This window comes from Salvelinus sp. IW2-2015, linkage group LG21 (assembly GCF_002910315.2).
Source record: "Salvelinus sp. IW2-2015 linkage group LG21, ASM291031v2, whole genome shotgun sequence".
Lineage (NCBI taxonomy): Eukaryota > Metazoa > Chordata > Actinopteri > Salmoniformes > Salmonidae > Salvelinus > Salvelinus sp. IW2-2015.
In genome coordinates this window covers 5573168-5592025 of record NC_036861.1, presented here as the reverse complement: position 1 = coordinate 5592025, position 18858 = coordinate 5573168, and the positions used below count along the sequence as shown (strand labels likewise).

General features: G+C 46.0%; 1 protein-coding gene across 2 annotated transcripts in view; it reads left to right on the top strand.

Annotated features, from left to right (window-relative positions):
* Positions 1-1186: 1186 nt before the first annotated feature.
* LOC111982383 (protein jagged-1b) overlaps positions 1187-18858 on the top strand; it is a 31801-nt gene continuing 14129 nt past the window's right edge. For both annotated transcript variants that reach the window (XM_070433832.1, XM_024013948.2), the window contains exons 1-9: positions 1187-1513; positions 1945-2262; positions 7996-8053; positions 10244-10501; positions 11297-11357; positions 12602-12732; positions 13049-13168; positions 15101-15214; positions 17192-17305. In XM_070433832.1, the coding sequence (XP_070289933.1) occupies positions 1442-1513; positions 1945-2262; positions 7996-8053; positions 10244-10501; positions 11297-11357; positions 12602-12732; positions 13049-13168; positions 15101-15214; positions 17192-17305 (1246 nt within the window). In that variant the 5' untranslated portion in view covers positions 1187-1441. The remainder of the gene's footprint in view (positions 1514-1944; positions 2263-7995; positions 8054-10243; positions 10502-11296; positions 11358-12601; positions 12733-13048; positions 13169-15100; positions 15215-17191; positions 17306-18858) is intronic.

Below are 18858 nucleotides of genomic sequence, written 5' to 3'. Positions count from 1 at the left end.
CTTTGGGGGGCCTATCTTTGCCTCATTAAACCCTCCTTCTCTGTTGTTGTCGTCGGGTAAATGTCACGCAGTTATCCAGGCGACACTTTCCCCAATGCAAAGCGGGGGGTTGTCTCTATTGAGTTAAGGGGCCATAATCTATTCATGGGGGCTCTTTAAGGGGGAAGAGCCCAGCTGCTCTAATTTGAGAATAAAGACTGTCCCACCTTTGTCTCTATTTCATACGGGAATCAATGACCCCCCTTACTACACCCCTTCACCCTCCCATCGCTCTCCAGTGCACTCCCCATTATGGGATTATTCTCATGCTGTAATTTTGAATAGGGAGCGACTTCGTTTGGAAAAAGGGCTCTCACAGTCACCGCAATAGGTGGACCCGGCGGTAAGTCTCCCCTTACCCTCACGGGTGTCCTCCTGGTTTGTCAATCATAATTTGTGGGACAACCAGAGAAAAACAGCAAATCTCCTTATACCACACAGCTGTCCGTTTGGGATTTGGAGATATAGCTCGGCTTTCTTTGTCACTGGGCTCCACAATGGCCGTGTCAGTGGGGTCAACTATAGGGGTATCCGCAACATAATACGATATTAATGTGGATCATATGGATCTCAGCTCACTGAAAATAGGCAGTAGATGTATGAGGATGCAGGCATGTTCCTTGTCAAACAAGACAATAAGACACATGATGATGATGGTTACATCATCAAATGGCTTTCCTGCCAATTTGCATGAATTTTGTTGGACATATCCCATGTACTTGTCAGAGATATCAAGGGGTTTTCACATCATTGTATCATCTTGGTCAGGTTTAGTAGCCCCATTAGAATATGTAAATGTTGACCAATAAAAGCAGAATAAATAACTATCTTGCTCATTACCACCAGATCGGTTTACACAACACAAGATCAATAAGCCCACTGCACAAGGCTTAATCTCAATGTATAATTATGAACCAAATACTAAGTACTTTTCTGTGTGCTCTATGGACTTATTTGAAAGTATGATGTATGATGGCACTTGCACAGTTGATTGTGGAGTAAACACACGATGCAGGACAGACGCATATTCAACATTGTGTGTGGCTTCGATCTCAGGGCCTCTCCTACTTATGAATATTAAACAGCGACTTGGTTTGCCCCCGCCCCCTCTTCCCCTGAACTTGCTGTAAAGTCTGGCACAGTCATTCGGACACAGACGGCGCTTTCTTAGCTCGTGGGTATTGTTGTATCAGAGGCGATCAGAAATATATGAAGAAAAAGAACAATAGTCGGAAGGACAAAAGAGTGAGACAAGGGGGCAGGTCATTTTGCATTGGAAACCTATGCTCTTTTCAAAAGGTGTTGTTCTCCACTCGTGCATGTTCAAATCGGAGGAGTATATAGAGCCGTAGGTCGGCCGGACTTTTAGTTTCGCAGCAAACGGCACTATCAAACAGAAGGCATGATTTTGAGACCGAGTTCAAGCTGTGCTGCTTTTTCTATTCATGTCTTCTTGCAATGCATGTGGATGAAGGTACGTGAACATTCAAGCCTATTTCTAACCTTTTGTCCATACAGTATTGCTCTAATTTGACAGTTTTCAACATGCACATTTTCAAAAACTGGTTGTGGGTAGAGGAGGATGCACTAGAAAACGTGAGCGTGCCTCTGTAAAATAACAGTGAGGGTTTCTTTGCAATAGTTTGTTGCAAGTTAGTAACTACAAATCACACACTTAGCTAATGTCGATATTAGTTTGTTAACAAACATTTTATCTACCTACTTTAGCTTGGGTAAGATTTGTTGCAGCTATCTACGTCCTATTTAGCTGTTAGCTAACGTTACTTCTACAGTTGGAAATATTCAAGCTTCCATGCATGTTGATTGACAGTTTGAAATTAAGGTATCAAAAGGCAAGACGCATTCAAATCAAGTAATGTTGCACATTTTTTTTCCCCAAAACAGGTGGCTGTGGCTTCAGGACACTTCGAATTGCAAATTGTGTCGATGCAGAACGTGAATGGCGAACTACAGACTGGCGTGTGCTGCGATGGATCTCGGAATGCCGCAGATCGCAAATGCACGAGGGACGAGTGTGATACCTATTTTAAAGTGTGTCTAAAGGAGTACCAGTTGAAGGTCTCGTCGGCGGGCCCATGCAGTTTCGGGACGGCTTCAACACGCGTGGTCGGAGGGAATACTTTTTCTTTGCGGAACGTGAGGAGTGACAAGTCGAGGAGTGACAAGTCGAGGATTGTGTTACCTTTCAGCTTCGCTTGGCCGGTGAGTTGATTGTGTGGTTATGTTTATGTAACACGTTCTCCCTCTCGGGCGCGCGAGTTTGCTGAGAACTTGCACCCTCAAATATTTTGTCTCAGCAAAGTGCAATTTAGATTAATAGACATGAATACAAAAACGATGGGCAAATTAAGTAACTTTTGGATATGTCAATGTCAACATGTCATGTGAGGCAGGCGAGTTAATGGGCCACAAGACACGGTAACGTTTTTTTAGGGGGTAACCTTATTCTTACAAAAACAGTATATTATTGGCAGAGAATAAAGTGAGTTCATCCATAAGCGTTGCGCTGTCTGAATACTCATCACTAGTGTTCATGCGATAGTTATTGGGAATAGGCTGAAATGTTAAACCAAAATGGGCAATTCCAAAGAGGTTTAATCGTTTACGAAGAGCTGTAGCGTCGCATCATTCTACCGGTGACGCGCTGCCTAAACGGGATTCATTCCCCCACTGTCTTTTCCTAAAGAGCGCGACCATTAGCCGAGCCTCAAACAATGGCTTGTGCAAGAATAGGCAATAAAACCGCTGGGTTATCTAGCCACAGCCTTTACACACAATGCGCTCCCAGGAAGCAGAGACTTCACTCACTTAACTATACACTCACTTAACTATACACATTCCTCAGGTTGACTGTTCTCGTGTACGTTTTCTTTTTTACCATGCCACAATTTTCATGACATGAAGCCATCCATGTTTTGAGCTCATTTTTTTCCTGTGGCTCTGTGAGGTTATACTGTCGTTTTTGAGAATTGAGAGGAAAACTCTTGAATGAGGTAGGCTAGTTGTACACAGCAATTATTTTCAAGGATTAGGCTGTAGTTGACCTAAGAACATGACAACCAAAGTGGACGGATGATATTTCAATGCAGATAAGTTGCCCTGGCAGCATCAAAATATGTTTTGGACACAATGATGTGGCCCCCAAATGGTTTTCTAGACATGCTCCAATATCACTATGAAAAGACCTAGCTAAAAAGCCATTGTCCTATTGCATATTTTCTTTTCCATCCAATTTCTACCTAGCAATTTGGAAACGTGGTTAATTGCTCAAGATTGTTCGCCCAGAAATACAACAAAGACAAGCTCAGGGGAAAACTTAATGAAATATTGAATGGGGGAATTGGCTCTTTTTTTTCTTTCTTCGCACTTAAATTTGTGGTCATACAATAACCCCTGTTTTGTATGAATTGTAAATTTGTGCCTCATCAGCATTCAATGAAGAGGTGCCAGGTCATCAATGGGATGAAGTGATTGGATGTTTGAGGGAGTTGCTAGGTAACGAGGCCTCCCACTGGGAGAAATGGAACTGGGAGCAAGAGAGGGAGGAGAGCATCTGCAAGGGGGGCATGGTTGATAGAGACAGCTTTTTTCCCCCTCTCCAAACCCTTTACTTAGTGTTCTCCATTGTGGAAGGGCTATGTTGGATTTATATTGATTTTCATATAGAATCATGATCTCGATAAAAACGTGTTTTAATTCTAGGTCGATTGTCAAGAGGATATTCCTAGAAATAGGGGGCTTTTGGAACTATGCCAACATTTTGTTCTGTTTAGCACAGGTGTGGACACTTGAGATTCCTGAGTATGGAATATTCCCAAATATTTCATAAACTGAACCGTCAGCCAGCGTTTAGGACACGATGCCACTACTGTATAGGGGCAGTCGACATTGCCTAAGTCACAAAGGTCTGGGCGTGTACCCTCGCCCCTGACCTTAACACAGGCAGTATAAAGGCCTCTTGTTCCCCCACCGCCCTTTGTCAACCTGGGCGGTTGCGCTTGACTGGTCCCAAGACATTCCATCTTTTTAACCCCGCCACCCTATAGTAACTGGTGTGTTAAATGAAGCAGTCACCGTCCCCTTACTTCGAAGAAGCAGGGGCGTATTCATTAGTGCACACCATAGAAAAACATTTCACCACGGAAAACATTTTGCAACAAAAATTAGTTTCTCGTTGAATGACTTTAGGTACGTCCCTCCCCACTTTGGTCCGTTTGCTTCTTTTAGTTCCTAGTGAAAAATACACCCCAGGCTTGGCTAGACGTTTTGGGCTAGGCTAGAGTGGCCCTGGGTCTGTTTTATACGTCCACAACCCCGACCCCAAATTGGCACGGGCGAACCAAGACAACCTCACTCTGTGCGTCAGTCTGTTTATTGGGCCCTCAAATGGCAGCCTCTTGCCATGGCCAAAAGTATCGCCAACAACATCTTACTTGCGGTTGTTGAACTTTCATTCCCCCTATTTTCCCCCTCTCCTTTTTGAACTCTCACATGTGACACAGGCCACTGTTCTCCTCTCGTTCTTTTTAGAGCTTGGAGAGAGGAGCTCTCTACTCTCCTCTCTCTCCTCTACTCTCTCTCTCGGCCCCTGGCTTGACAGCCCTAGCCAGACAGAAGCAGTGACAGCTTATATTAACAGGAGGGGGGGCTGAACAATAGCCTTGGGCTGGCAGCGAGGATTATGGGAGATAATGGGAGGCCAGGATGGGAATAATGTGGCTGGGGGTAAGCAACAGGATGCAGCAGTAGACTCAGCAGTGCCGCGGTTCGTTCGGCGGCTCCCTGACTAAACCGTTGTGCTGAAGTTGCCATTATTTTGAAGTTCGGCCCCTATGGCCCATCGGTTGCCTTACTCGCGTAATGCCGGTAGGCCTATTATTCCACCAGCCAGCAGCCCCCATAGCCAAAGCCTAGAGAAGGATAGAGGCCAGTGGGGATAGACCCCCGCCACCACCCACGGTCAAACAGCGGGCTGGAGTTCAGCCAGAGTGACAACATTGATGCTAGGATTTTTTTTCTCTGTTCATTTGTATTGTTTTCTTCACTCTCACTTCTCAGCAAGGATTATTCTATTAGTCTCGCTCATCTCTCGTTCTCTTTTCTCTCTCCAATCCATCTGTCTGCCTCTGTTTCCCCATCTCTTTTTCTGTTTCTCTCCATCCCTCTCTCCGTCTCCCTTACTGTCATAAAAGCCTCATCTACCTTGCATCTGGCCTAGTGTGTGTGTGTTCAGGAGAGGCAGGGGGAATGACTAATAAAGAGGGAGAGGTCCGACAGTACGAAGCTGAAAAGCACACAGTGACTTATGAGGTGAGGGGTAATCCGAACGGCCTGCTTGTATCTTCAGCACAACACGTCCACGTAGACGTTTAATTTGAGTGTTTATGTCAAACTGGACATTTTGACCCGACACACATACTGGACATTTTATGTTCGAGAAGCATTGAAAGCTTGTAAATGTCAAAACACTATTGGCTGGTTTCCTAGACACCGATTTAAGACTAGTCCTGGACCAACAAAAAGATTGCACTGCAGGATTTCCATTAAATGTCTTTATAGTCCAGGACTAGGCTTAATCTGTGTCTGTGAAACTGGCCCCATATCAGTTGACCTTTTGATAAAGGGCTTCCGGTGGTGAAAAAAGCATGATTTAAAAAAATCCACAATTGTGGTTTCGTTCAATGTGGGCAACGATGATTTTATCCTTTCTTCCCCCCCAAAATAATAGCCTTATCAGTTTCCCTTTATAGGTAGAGGCCAATCAGGCCACCATAGCGTGAGCCTTGCTCCTACTGCTCTGCACAACACAGGCACTTACTCACCCTGCCTACTCCCTTCCTGGACATGCCCAGGCTTGTCTGCTCATTTCACTTGCTTTTTCCCACACTTATCTCAGCCTAACGAAAGCGCCCGGCCGTGCCTCTGTCCTCAACCAAAACTGGGTACGAAACATGTAGTTGGGCACCGATCCAAAAATACTCAATCGTATTGCAGGAAGGAGGGAGTGACGTAGGGGAGAAAGTGGGAGAGGCACCACTAGTCTGGGGGAAAGAAGGGATGGTGTGCTTTGCTTTCTTACCTGGCTGCTATTTACCGTTTTGGTAAACATTACTTTGGCACAGTCGAACGGTGGCATGTACTAACCGAATGGGTTTGGGAGGGGGAAATGTTTTGAAATGATTTTTCTTTGATATTTGTGAGGAAAGAACCGTTTTGACTGGAGTTTATTTAAGGACAGTGATTTTTTTTTAATTGTGAAGCTAGCCAAGTGAAATTCCCAAGCTTTGGGTAGTACAAGAAAGTTGAGTTGGCTCCCACTGTTTAGCTTGTCTCTCCATTTTCAATGGTTATCATCACGAATCGTGATATGCAAAATGGCTGCGCACACAGTTGGAGCTGCCGTGTGGTTTCGCCCAAATCTTGACATCATCTGGATTCCCTGGGAGTGATAACCAGTAATTAGACTGACATCCATATAAGATAACGATCGGTGATTCAATGGAACAATGTAGCTAGCTGCTAGGCTGTGCAGGGCTATGTGTGCCAGCGAACCAGCGTCGTGTTTGTTTAAATGGGACAAAGTGGCAAGGCCGTAAGCCCCACACAAGAGGCCGGGCATGCCTCCAAGGGAAAGAACGAGCGAGTGCTGTCTGCCCCGACCACCCCAACCCCCTCATCACCCCCCGTTTCCACCACCACACACTCTTTGCCTCCCCTCTCATATTTTTGGTGCTTCATTGACAAGTGCTACAAGGAGTGCTCATGTGAATGTTGGCAAGTGAGTGTCGCGAGTGGAGAGAGGCCCTCTGACTGGAGCCAAGTATGGACCCACACACACTTGAATTCAGGCACGCACGTACACTTATTAGCGTGCACACAAACCGATATATGATGCACCCAGATGGGAACTCATGATCCTGTACACAACAGTCTCAAATGAATGAAGGCACGCATACACACACTCTGGCACACACAATCCTCCCTCGGCCCAGCCCTCCACGGCTCTCCGCTGTCTGTTATCCGATACCGGTGAGAGCGATGGGGGCCTTAAGAGAGACAAAGAGTTTCAAAGAGGTGCCGAAATAATGGACCCCCGTCCCCATGACGCACACACAAGTATACACACACTGAAATGGCTTTTTACACACACACACACACACACACACACAGCAGAGATGCAAACCCACTACCTCAAAACCATTCTATTCTACCTATTACAGCGCCCTCAAGTCGCTCCGCACACAACTACTCACAGTGCACTGGAAGTGGAAAATATAGCAAAGGAACCCAGGATGGTTTTTAAACAATGCCAGCGGTTTGCTCTATCGCCACCCTTGATCTCTCTCTATCCGGGGAGGAGAAAGCAGTGGGTTAGCTTTGGGGTGGGTTTCTGGAAGGGAGAGTGGCTTAGCCCGCCTAGATCAGAGGGCTGCTGGCGCCTCGGGGGGGGGGGTAGCCGCGCTCTCTCTAATCTGCAACACATGGAGAACGGCCAATGGACAGACACGGCGTTAAACGCCACCATACCCACTCGCTTGCGGCTCTCTGGTGTGTGTGTGTGTGTGTGTGCGCTCGCGAATGGGAAAGGCGTTTGGCTGTATTTACGCTATTCCCTGTGAATGTGTGCCTATAAATAAATGTTTTGCTTTATTGATCAAGGTACACGCTGCATTAATGTTATACCAGATCTAAGAACTGTTATTTCCTCAGATGGGACTTTCTCTTCCCCAATTCTTTAGATTTCTGCCAATATGTTATGTCCATTCAAACAGTAGGCTAAATAAGAAGTAGCCTCTAGACAAGTCTGTTAGCAGGAACTATGCAGAAAGGAATCTAAAAGTAAACCTTTATCAGCCAGGGGTGAAAGGACTAACGCAGCTGTGACTTATTTTACCTGGCACCTCTCTCTGTCTTATCAATGTTCTCTCTCTCCAGAGGTCCTATACGTTGATCGTGGAGGCCTTGGACTTCAACAACGACTCTTCTACGGGCAGTGAGTATTATCCCCCACCATTATGTTACTACTCTATATATATATATATATTAATTCCATTCGGTTTCACATTACAAAAGCAACATGAACCCGTGACCTGGAAGTGGTGATCCCAGGACAAAAATAAGGAACCTGTAAAGCAGTCACTTGTGTAAAGGGACAGAGGTGTGTGTGTGTGTGTTGGGTGGGGGGCTTAATTTCTTGGTAAGGGACATTTGGGGGGTGGGGGGCAGGGAAATTGTACTTGTGCTTATAAAAATGTATTTAAAGGCTGATGGCAGGTGCAGGCCATGGTCATGCCACCATTCTGTGTGTGTGGGGTACACACTCACACACTGGCCTTTATGATACTCACATTCACCCCCCCTCCCCCATTTGAAAAGCCATTGGTTGGCATTACTGACCAACATTGGGCAGAAAACTATCAAGCATAAAGAACCTTGAGTCGTTCCCTCTGGCTCTCGTACTCCCCTACCATCGATATAGCGCTCAACTGTCATTTTACACAATACTCTCATTCAGAAAACAGTGACGGTAGTATAGACTAGTGAGGAGGAGATGGAGAGAGATCACACTACAGATTTGAGCGTTGTTTGTTTTCAGCCCGACCGTTAGGCAGTCAGTGGGAGTTAAGGCTGTGTGTTGCATTTGGCAATCCTCAGGGAACCATTATAGTTCCAGTGTTAAATCGGCCCCAGGGTACGCTGACCCCTGTCCAGGTGTGCTTTGGCCCAGAAGGATGGCAGGGCAGTAGTTCCACCACAGCCAAGTCTACACCGAGCATGAAACTAATCATCGCATTCGGGCCAATAAAGCCCAAATGCAAAAAGGTTAGTGTGAGGTTGAAGACTTTATTTTTTCGATTGCCCTCCCGCCGACAAGCACACACAACAAGCCAGCTAGATCAATGAAAACGTCTGCCAAGGAAGAGGGCCAAACGAGGACAGGCCAAATATTGACCGTCTCACTTAGCGTCAACATGCTAAGTGCTCTGGGCACGTGGCCAGTTAGCCTCCAATAAGCAGACTCATTTAAAGCCTATCACAGTTGTGCTGCTAATGCTATCCAGATACACTGCTACGGCTAACCTTAGTCTAGAGTTAGCGTCTCTAAATTGTGCTTACATAAGCTTAAATTACAAGTTACCGAGGTAACTATCATGTCGGTGCCGACTCGTTGCCCCGAGCGGTATTCACCACAGAACTGAGAGGTTTAAATGTTTGGTCAAATCACCAGGACAGTACAATTTCTTGAGGTTGGCTATTTCTCCCACCGTCAACCGTCCCAGGACTTTCCTGTTTGATATGGTGGGTCACAGTTTGCTTCCAGGTCTTTAAAAAAAAAAAAATGGTTCGAGGACCCTGGGTTAATTTTGTTCATTTTGCCAAACCACAACCCCCTCGCCGTCAAACTATTCCGGGCCTCAGGTAGTGAGAGGGCGTCACCTCACCCCGACCACACTTTGCACTCCACTGGCGAAATACCACATTGGCGCTCAGGGTTCTAGAACGGCATGGAATATTACTACTACCACCACTACAACTAGCACTGCCGTAACAAAGCAGCTTTCCCTCCAAGAAAAGAGTAAACAAACTCGACTAAGTTTTTGTTCATTTTCGCGCCCCCTTGTCAAAGCTCGCAGAGGCTGAACAGAATTTACGTGGGCAGACTGTTTTGGACAGTAATAAAAATTTAAAAAAATGCGTCGTTTGCATTACTGCCTTTCTGTATTTCTTGACTACCAGAGGACTTCTTCATGGAAAATGGGATTAGGAGGCCGTGACTGCCCTAACATAGTGACATGGCAGCGCTGGCATGGTAGGGATGCCGTCCTCTTTCCCTCGAGGGCTGACCCCTGCGAAGTCGAGTTTGTTTGGGTGCACGGGTGGGCAGGGACAGAAGGGGGCATCACCTCTTATGTCTGTTGGTAGCCGTAGACTTGGATGGCAATTCATATTTGGGCATTTACCCACTGATATTTGGAGACCCTGTACTAGTAAAGACCGAGAAGTGGCATTAAAATGACCCAAAGCAAGACGCTTGGTCTCGCTGAATGGGCATTCACATCATGTGTTGACTTCTGTGTATGTATTGTATGACTGCATTTGTCTTTGCCTCCACCTTATGCCCATGTGTTTCCTACCAGTCCCTCTGACTCCTCTCTCTCGGCAATCCATTTCCCTCCATCAGGCGTGGGAGGCGAGACGATCGAGAAGGCTGTTCAGTCGGGCATGATCAACCCCAGCCGCCAGTGGCAGAGCCTGAAGCACAACGGGCCGGTGGGCCAGTTCGAGTACCAGATCCGGGTCAGCTGCGACGAGCACTACTATGGTTTCGGCTGCAACAAGTTCTGCCGTCCGCGCAACGACTTTTTTGGCCACTACAACTGCGACCACAACGGCAACAAGACCTGCCTCGAAGGGTGGTCTGGACCAGAATGCAACACTGGTAAGAGGGAGGGATTTAACCAAAGTAGTTGTCTGTAATTTTACAGCAACGTGAAGTCGAGCTAAAGAAGTTATTTTTTCCCATGAGGCTAGACATTTGAACAAAGCTCAAAAGGCGTTCATCAAGTGACATTCATCAACAATCAATTGGAATATATAATTCAAATGATATAAATAACAGTGGGCCTTTAAGGGCAACTTGTGCTTTAGCGACTTTTGTTAGCAAGCTGTCATTTATGGCAAGTCCAAAACTATTGAAAGTAACAATGGCCCGCAATTGACAGCAATTGCGTTGAGGTGAAACCGACCAGAGAGAGCGAATGAACACTAGGCTAAATTATATAATTTAGGGGTGGGGTCAAGCTGGCTTCTTCACCCATTGACACGAGGGCATATTGTCTTAACGCAGCAGATTTTGGCCACGGCTGGCCCGGCAGGCTTTTACAAATAGTTAGCGTTGCCGTTTGGAATTTGGGCTGTTTGCTACACACCAGCGCACCCCCTAGGCCTTAGTATCCTAGCGGGGAGCGATGGCAGGGCTCCGGGATAAGTCTTGGATTTTGTAGGATTACTGCCCCGGTTGGAGCTTAGGACATTCCCACGAGTTTGGAGATGAGATGGGGGAGGGGGAGTTGTCTGACATCATCATGCTGACTCTTCCTGTTTTTTTCTCTCTTGTCACTTTTTTTTTTTCCCCCTGTGAATTTCTTGCTGACTCTCACCATCACAACACTTGACATTCTTTCTCTCGCTTTCTCCTTTACTTCCTCCCTCATTCTCTTTCTATCTCTCTCAGCTATTTGCAGGCAAGGCTGCAGCACTGAACATGGTTCCTGTACATTGCCCGGAGATTGCAAGTAAGCACACCTTTTCCCAACACAACCATTTTCAGCTGACCTAAGTTAGTAAAAAAAGCTCCCTGAAAAGAGCCAGACTCAAAATCTCACTGTGGCTTGTCACTCAGCAACACCCTTGTTCCACATGGAAATAACACCGTTGGCAGGGGGAATTCCCAATACCATGCGTTCTGCCCACTTTGGATTGGCATCAGACTCGATGGAGACCTAGTCATTTTTTGGCAGTGTCTTAGATAACACGGTATACGTTATATACGTGGCAATCAAACTCGCAACCCTTGATCGTGATGTGTTCGTTAGGCACCAAACAGAAGGAAACAGACTGAAGCAGGCAGTGACTGTTTTAAAGTTTTACATTGCATGCCCTACTAAGCACAACCCAATGAATCCCCCTCCCATCATCCAGAGCTGTGAAGGGCCTGAACCTTTGCATGTTTTGGGAAGGGAGTTTGTGGGGTGGTTGGAGATTATCGCGACCCCCCCCCCCCCCCTTTGCACACGTTTGCCAGGGGCCCCCAGAGTGGTGAGAGCTTAATGGCGGCGGTGGTGGAATCTGGTCTCGAAGACCGCTGTCAAATTCGAATAATTTCTTTTCTTTCTTTCACCTGTCTGTTTCCCCGCCCTCTTTCACTTCCCTTCAGCGCAATGCTTTGATTTAGCCCTTTTAGTCTCGCAGCCAAGAAACAATCGGAAGTGGCGGTAGGAGAAGTTAGCATGTTGTGGCAATTCTGGAGACGCTTCTATGGCTTCTTCTGAACTCAAACACACATCTGATTCTTACGAGAGGCTGCAGTGAAATGGGCACTTTTTGATGGTTTCATATTTCCTCCATTTTGATAGATTTTGCAGCTCTCATTCAAGCCTTTCAGTAGCAAATTATGTATTCTGTAGGAGGTGTATATATTGCGTATCTGGAATAGTTATCCATTGCATGAAGCAAAGGTGGGCTGGGCATGGATACCAGGAATGAATGATAAGCTGTGTGTGTGTGTGTGGGGGGGGGTGTATACGATTCGCTCTTATCCTAATGACTCAGTGAAAAGTTTACCTCTGCTAGTGCCCTGTCCAGACAAGCACTTTTACTTACTCAAGGAGCAGCCTTGGCCCGGCCCAACCCATTCGCGTGTGTGTTCCAATGTGTGTGTGTGTTTAAGCGGGATAGTGTCGAGCACCGAATGTATATTTTTGTTAAGATCGGTTGTCCCGTGCATTGAATACTTATCGAGTGCGTGTGTGCCCTGCAGGTGTCTGTACGGCTGGCAGGGCGAGTACTGTGATAAGTGCATCCCTCACCCGGGCTGTGTGCACGGAAGCTGCGTGGAACCGTGGCAGTGCCTCTGTGACACAAACTTTGGCGGCCAGCTCTGCGACAAAGGTAAGCATACACATGCACGCATGCAAATACACACCCGAGAGGTATACTACAAAGCATGGTCATTGAGTTGGCCAGCTAACTTTGATAACAACCATAAATAGGCCTACTGATTTTCTGGTTCAAGCTAAACTTAGATGTTTTTGGTTGTTGAGTCAATTACAGTGTGTGTGTGAGATGCCTAAATATATATATATATCTATGTTAGCTTGCTAACTCATTGATCCTGCTTTGTGGTATACCCCTCTGCTCTGTAGATATACAGCTGATAACTGGTGCCCTCATAAACGCACTCGTACTTTCCCTCCCTGTCTTCCAGACCTGAACACATGTGGTACGTTCCAACCCTGTCTGAACATGGGGACCTGCAGCAACACTGGACCTGACAAGTACCACTGTGCCTGTCCTGACGGCTACTCTGGTGTCAACTGCGAGAAAGGTGAGTCACCTGACAGACACATACGTGTGTGTGTAAATATGTACGTCGCTTGTAGTGTCTAGGGTCTGGTTACACTCAATGTTTATTCCTTATGAGAGTGAAATTGGAGTAGATAACAAGATAGGATAAGATTAACTTTATTGTCCCAGAGGGAAATTAGTCTTGGACACTCAAGCGCAGCTAATCTACTACGTTGGAGAATCTCTCTCCTGTCTCCCACTCAACTTTTTTCATTTTCTGGTGACGATTGAGAGAGGAAAAGGTATTTGTTTTCTCAAGAATGGTCGGTGAGATCTGAGTCATGTGGTGCGATGGGGTGGGAAGTCGAGGGGTCATGGTTCAGGGGTTAGGGGGGGTCAGCCRCGTGCTTAACCCCATCCAGGGAGGTTCCGTTCGTGGGGCGGTCTCCCGCGTCACTCCGGCCAGGAGGTGACGACCTCATTAAGGTATCGTCAAGGGAAACGGGAACGGAAGGAGACGCAGTAACGGAGCTAACCTTTCTGTGAGGGTGGATTGTAATTCCAGCTTCATCAACAAATCTAACAGTTACCTCACATCTTCAAGTTGTTGAAATGTGTCAATTGTTTAAGTTAGAGTTTTGATCATAGGGATGTCATAGAGTTTTACATGTCTTCTTTTCTTTGTTTTTTTGAGTTGACGTTTCAATGAATTTGGGTCGAATTTGATCATTAGGATAAGTAGATGGCCCTTGTTTTGTATGGGGGTCAATGGAGGCATGACTCAGCTAATTGAGGGGAAAGCTCCCTGTAGGCGTTGGCAGTCAAACACGCCCGCTCTGTGTTTGTCTGGGACAGTTGCCACTCTGTTTGTAGCGAGGGTTTGAAAACTATCACCGGTCATCTTGAGAGCGAGGGAGAGAGAGGAGGAAGGAGGGAGAGAACGAGGGAAATAAGAGGGGGATTCCAGCTTCCAGCCAAGCCTGAATTCTCATTTTCTTTTTCTCTCCCAGCCAGACCAACAACATTAAACCCCCCTCCTGTGCTCCTTCTCTCCCTCCCTATATCCCCCTCTCTTCCTCCCCTGCCCCTAGCCCGCTGACACCAATCAACAGTCATCTCCCTCTCGCCTCCCCCCTCGGTGGGAGTCCCAAATGGCACCCTATTCAGTGCACTACTTTTGACCAGGGACATAGTGCATTATATAGAGAATAGGGTGCCATTTGGGACGCTACCCTCGATCTGCCAGCCAAAGAATGCAGAGCATTAATTGATTTGAGCGGAGGAATCCGTCGTGACTTGAGTTTGCTATTCTCTTTCCTCCTGTCTTCTCTCGTCCTCCCGCGAAGGGATGGACAATGATTTACGCTTGGGTGGAAGTCACGGCGCGTCGCTCGGCGGGTCAGCATGCCGTGACAGACGATTTCCTGCTAGCTGGCTAGAGTAAACGCTAAGGCTATAGGGCTATGGCCCTGGGGGGGCTAGTGAGAGTGAAATGGGAGAGGGGATGTTTTTTCTAACGACGTCGGCCTAGTGGGGGAACGGACCCTCTGTCTTTCTCTCCCTCTTTCTGTCTCTCGCTTTCTTTCTGGTGTCTTTTTCTCAGTGAGAAATGTTGTTCTTTCTCTTGTTCTGTTTATTTCTCTTGCACTCAGCACTCTTCTTTATCTTTTCCTATCTCTCTCCTTCCCCCTCTCGCTCCTCGTCTTGCGGTCTGGTCCAGAGCTGGTTAGTGAGAGGTCAAAAGGGCTTTCCACTCCACTGGTTGTAGCCTAGCTGGGCCAGAGAAAGCTGCTGGGAACCGACAGCAGCGAGGGGGAAAACCCACCCCACCCTCCTGCAGTGTGAGAGTTTAGGAGTTTAACTCTCTATCTGTTCTCCACCTCTCTCCCCTTTCTTTCTCTCCCTTCTCACTCCCATCCCTCTCCCTTTTACCCACTCGATCTACCTCTTGCTCTGTCTCTCGGTTCCATAGCGGAGCATGCCTGTCTGTCGGAGCCCTGTTTTAACGGAGGGAGCTGTGTGGAGACCAGTCAGGGCTTCGAGTGCCAGTGTGCCCCTGGCTGGAGTGGCCCCTCCTGCAGCATCAGTAAGTAATACGTTATAGTATGTAATACCTGAGGTTTAGGTACTTTTAAATTCAATATTATACTGGCCGCCTTCGTGCCAATGACGAACCATTCTAACAGTCAAATATATTTCAWATATGCGATCGTAAAAATAATTATCTGGTTGTGTTTATGAAGGTCTTAGGCAACATTAAAATAACGTATTTTGAGGGGGGGGGGGAAAGAACAATATTTTCATTAGTGTATGGTACTGTATATAAAAATCACTAAACATAGAATTTCAAGTGTAAAATCTATTTTATTTGTGGAGTGCCTTTGTGAAAACTATGAAACACAAAAAGCATGTGCGTTGGAACACGGTAACCGCTTCTTTTTATAACGACAAAACAATTTACAAGTACCCAAACCAACAAGACACATGATCTCTCAGCAAGACGCGCGGTCAATTGAAGGAAATCTCAGTTGCATAAACATCAGTTGGATCTTTATTTAGGTGTTCACATCCCTTGTTCTAACAGTCATCACACATTTTGGGCGCTTGCAACACTTCGCACAAACAAGTCGCTTACAGCTGAAACAGGTTTTGTGTGTTTTGTTGCGAGTGCATCTGCCCACCTGGCAGTTTCTACTCGGCTTGCGCAATTGCTTGTGTGGAATCTTTGCTGCTGCCTTGGTCCTCGTATGTCTCTCACTTAGCCCGTGTGCTAGACTCATGATGAAGTCTCTCCTGCTCATGGGGTTCATGCACTGCTTAAACAACACGTGTGTTGATAGCAGCCAAGTCAAGCGTGTTGTAGAACACAGTGACAGGCCAGCGGCGAGTTCCTCCTTTCACTGTGCCATCTGATCCCAAAAAATCCACAACCTATAGAATAAAGTAGAAAACATTTGGGTTATTTTCTCATAGGGAAAAACGCGTTGTATAAGWTGATCTATATATGACGACATGTACAGTGGTGGAAAAAATACCACTTGTCATACTTGAGTCATTTTCTATTAAGGTTTCAAAGTATATTTAATATACTTAAGTATCAAAAGTAAATGCTATAAATCCTTTCAAATTCCTTATATAAAGCAAACGAGACAGCATGATATTCTTTTTTTGGGGAGGAAGCCCAGGAAACAATCCAACACTCAGACATCATTCACAAACTAAGCATTTTGTGTTTAGTGAAACCGCCAGATCCGAGGCAGTAGGGAAGACCACATGTTCTCTTGATAAATGTGTGAATTAGACAATTCAATTTGCTGTTCTGCTAAGCATTCAAAATGTATGGGAGTAAAAAGTACATATTTTCTTTAGGAATGTAGTGGTAACCCCAAAATATTTAAGTAGTACTTCAAAGTAGTTTACTTACTTATTTTACACCACTGGGTGCGTATTATGTTGAAATAGCTTTGTTCGCTATTAGTTCATAATAGTTTTCTCTTTGTGTCCCTGTCGACGGTGCTCATGACACAAACGTTATTTCTTGCCTTGCATTGGTAAAGTGTGACAACACTCATTCTTCAGCACCGTTGTAGAGTACTGCTGATGTACAGGTGCCTTATTTTGCACAGAGGGAGGGGAGCTCCATTCTCGCTTTGTTCGTGGTGCCAACCAGGCTTGTTTTCTTTGCAAGCAACTTGTTCGCCAATGACTGACGGGAAGAAATTGTCCGTGTTGACATTTCTCCGCTACCGTTTTTGAGATTATAAATTGAATAGGTGAATGACATGCCCTCCTAAAACTGGTTCTAACTCCAGTTATGTTTGTGATATCGATAGGGGTTAAGATTTGCACACCCGCAGTGTGTTAAATAGACTTATTTAGGAATAGGCGAGGACGGCAGGGACATGACTTTAAAAACGTACATGTGTTTTGTGTCATTATGACGCCATCAGCCTTCCAAGCGCTAGAGACCTAGCCAGACCTGGACTTTTGATTTGACATTCCACATGACGTCGTAACACACTTGTCCCCCCCACCCCCCCCCCCCCCCCCCCCCCCCCCCCAGATTGTGGACGAGTGTCTCCCAACCCCTGTGGCCACGGGGGCACCTGCCAGGACCAGGTCAACGGCTTCAAGTGCACCTGTCCCTTCCAGTGGAGCGGCAAGACCTGCCTCATCGGTCAGTCAGTTCCTCTCTCCCATAACACCCTGCATTTCTTATCATACAGTCGTCACTGTTTGGCCAAGTTGCAAAGTCTGACTTTGCATCTTGGCCATCTAGTTTGAACCCTAATCATACAACCACTGAGCTCTCATTCATCCTCGATATTCCCCCCCCTCCCTTAACTACACCTCCTCTATCCCACAAATCCCTGCACCTCCTCTATCATACAACCACCAGGTTTGCTGTCATCCTCTATCCAAGACATTTTTAACCTCCTATATCCCACAAACCCCATGCAACTCCTCTACTATAATCCCTCTGGCACAGAAACAAGTGTACTCTTATATCCTACAAACCTCTACCTTCTATCTCACAACAACAACCTAGTCCTTCTCTATCCCACTACCACCTATATATCCTACAACCATAGAGAGAGCATTGATCTCTATGCCCACTACCACCTATATATCTACAACCATAGAGAGAGCATTGATCTCTATGCCCACTAGCCACCTATATATCCTACTTACCATAGAGAGAGCATTGATCTCTATGCCCACTACCACCTATATATCCTACTACCATAGAGAGAGCATTGATCTCTACCCACTACCACCTATATATCCTAATACCATAGAGAGAGCATTGATCTCTATGCCCACTACCACCTATATATCCTACTACCATAGAGAGAGCATTGATCTCTATGCCCACTACCACCTATATATCCTACAACCATAGAGAGAGCATTGATCTCTATGCCCACTACCACCTATAATATCCTACAACCATAGAGAGAGCATTGATCTCTATGCCCACTACCACCTATATATCCTACTACCATAGAGAGAGCATTGATCTCTATGCCCCACTACCACCTATATATCCTACTACCATAGAGAGAGCATTGATCTCTATGCCCACTACCACCTATATATCCCTACTACCATAGAGAGAGCATTGATCTCTATTGCCCACTACCACCTATATATCCTACTACCATAGAGAGAGCATTTGATCTCTATGCCCACTACCACCTATATATCCTACTACCATAGAGAGAGCATTGATCTCTATGCCCACTACCACCTATATATCCTACTACCATAGAGAGAGCATTGATGCTCTATGCCCACTACCACCTATATAATCCACTACCATAGAGAGAGCATGATGCTCTATGCCCACTACCACCTATATATCCTATCCATAGAGAGAGCATTGATCTCTATGCCCACTACCAACCTATATATCCTACTACCATAGAGAGAACATTGATCTCTATGCCCACTACCACCTATATATCCTACTACCATAGAGAGAGCATTGATCTCTATGCCCAAACTACCACCTATATATATCCTACTACCATAAGAGAGCATTGATCTCTTGCCCACTACACCTATATAATCCTACTACCATAGAGAGAGCATTGATCTCTATGCCCACTACCACCTATATATCCTACTACCATAGAGAGAGCATTGATCTCTATGCCCACTACGGAGTTGGTAGGTTATATACTTTATTTGGCCCACTGATACGGGATCAAATATCTCTTCTCTCAC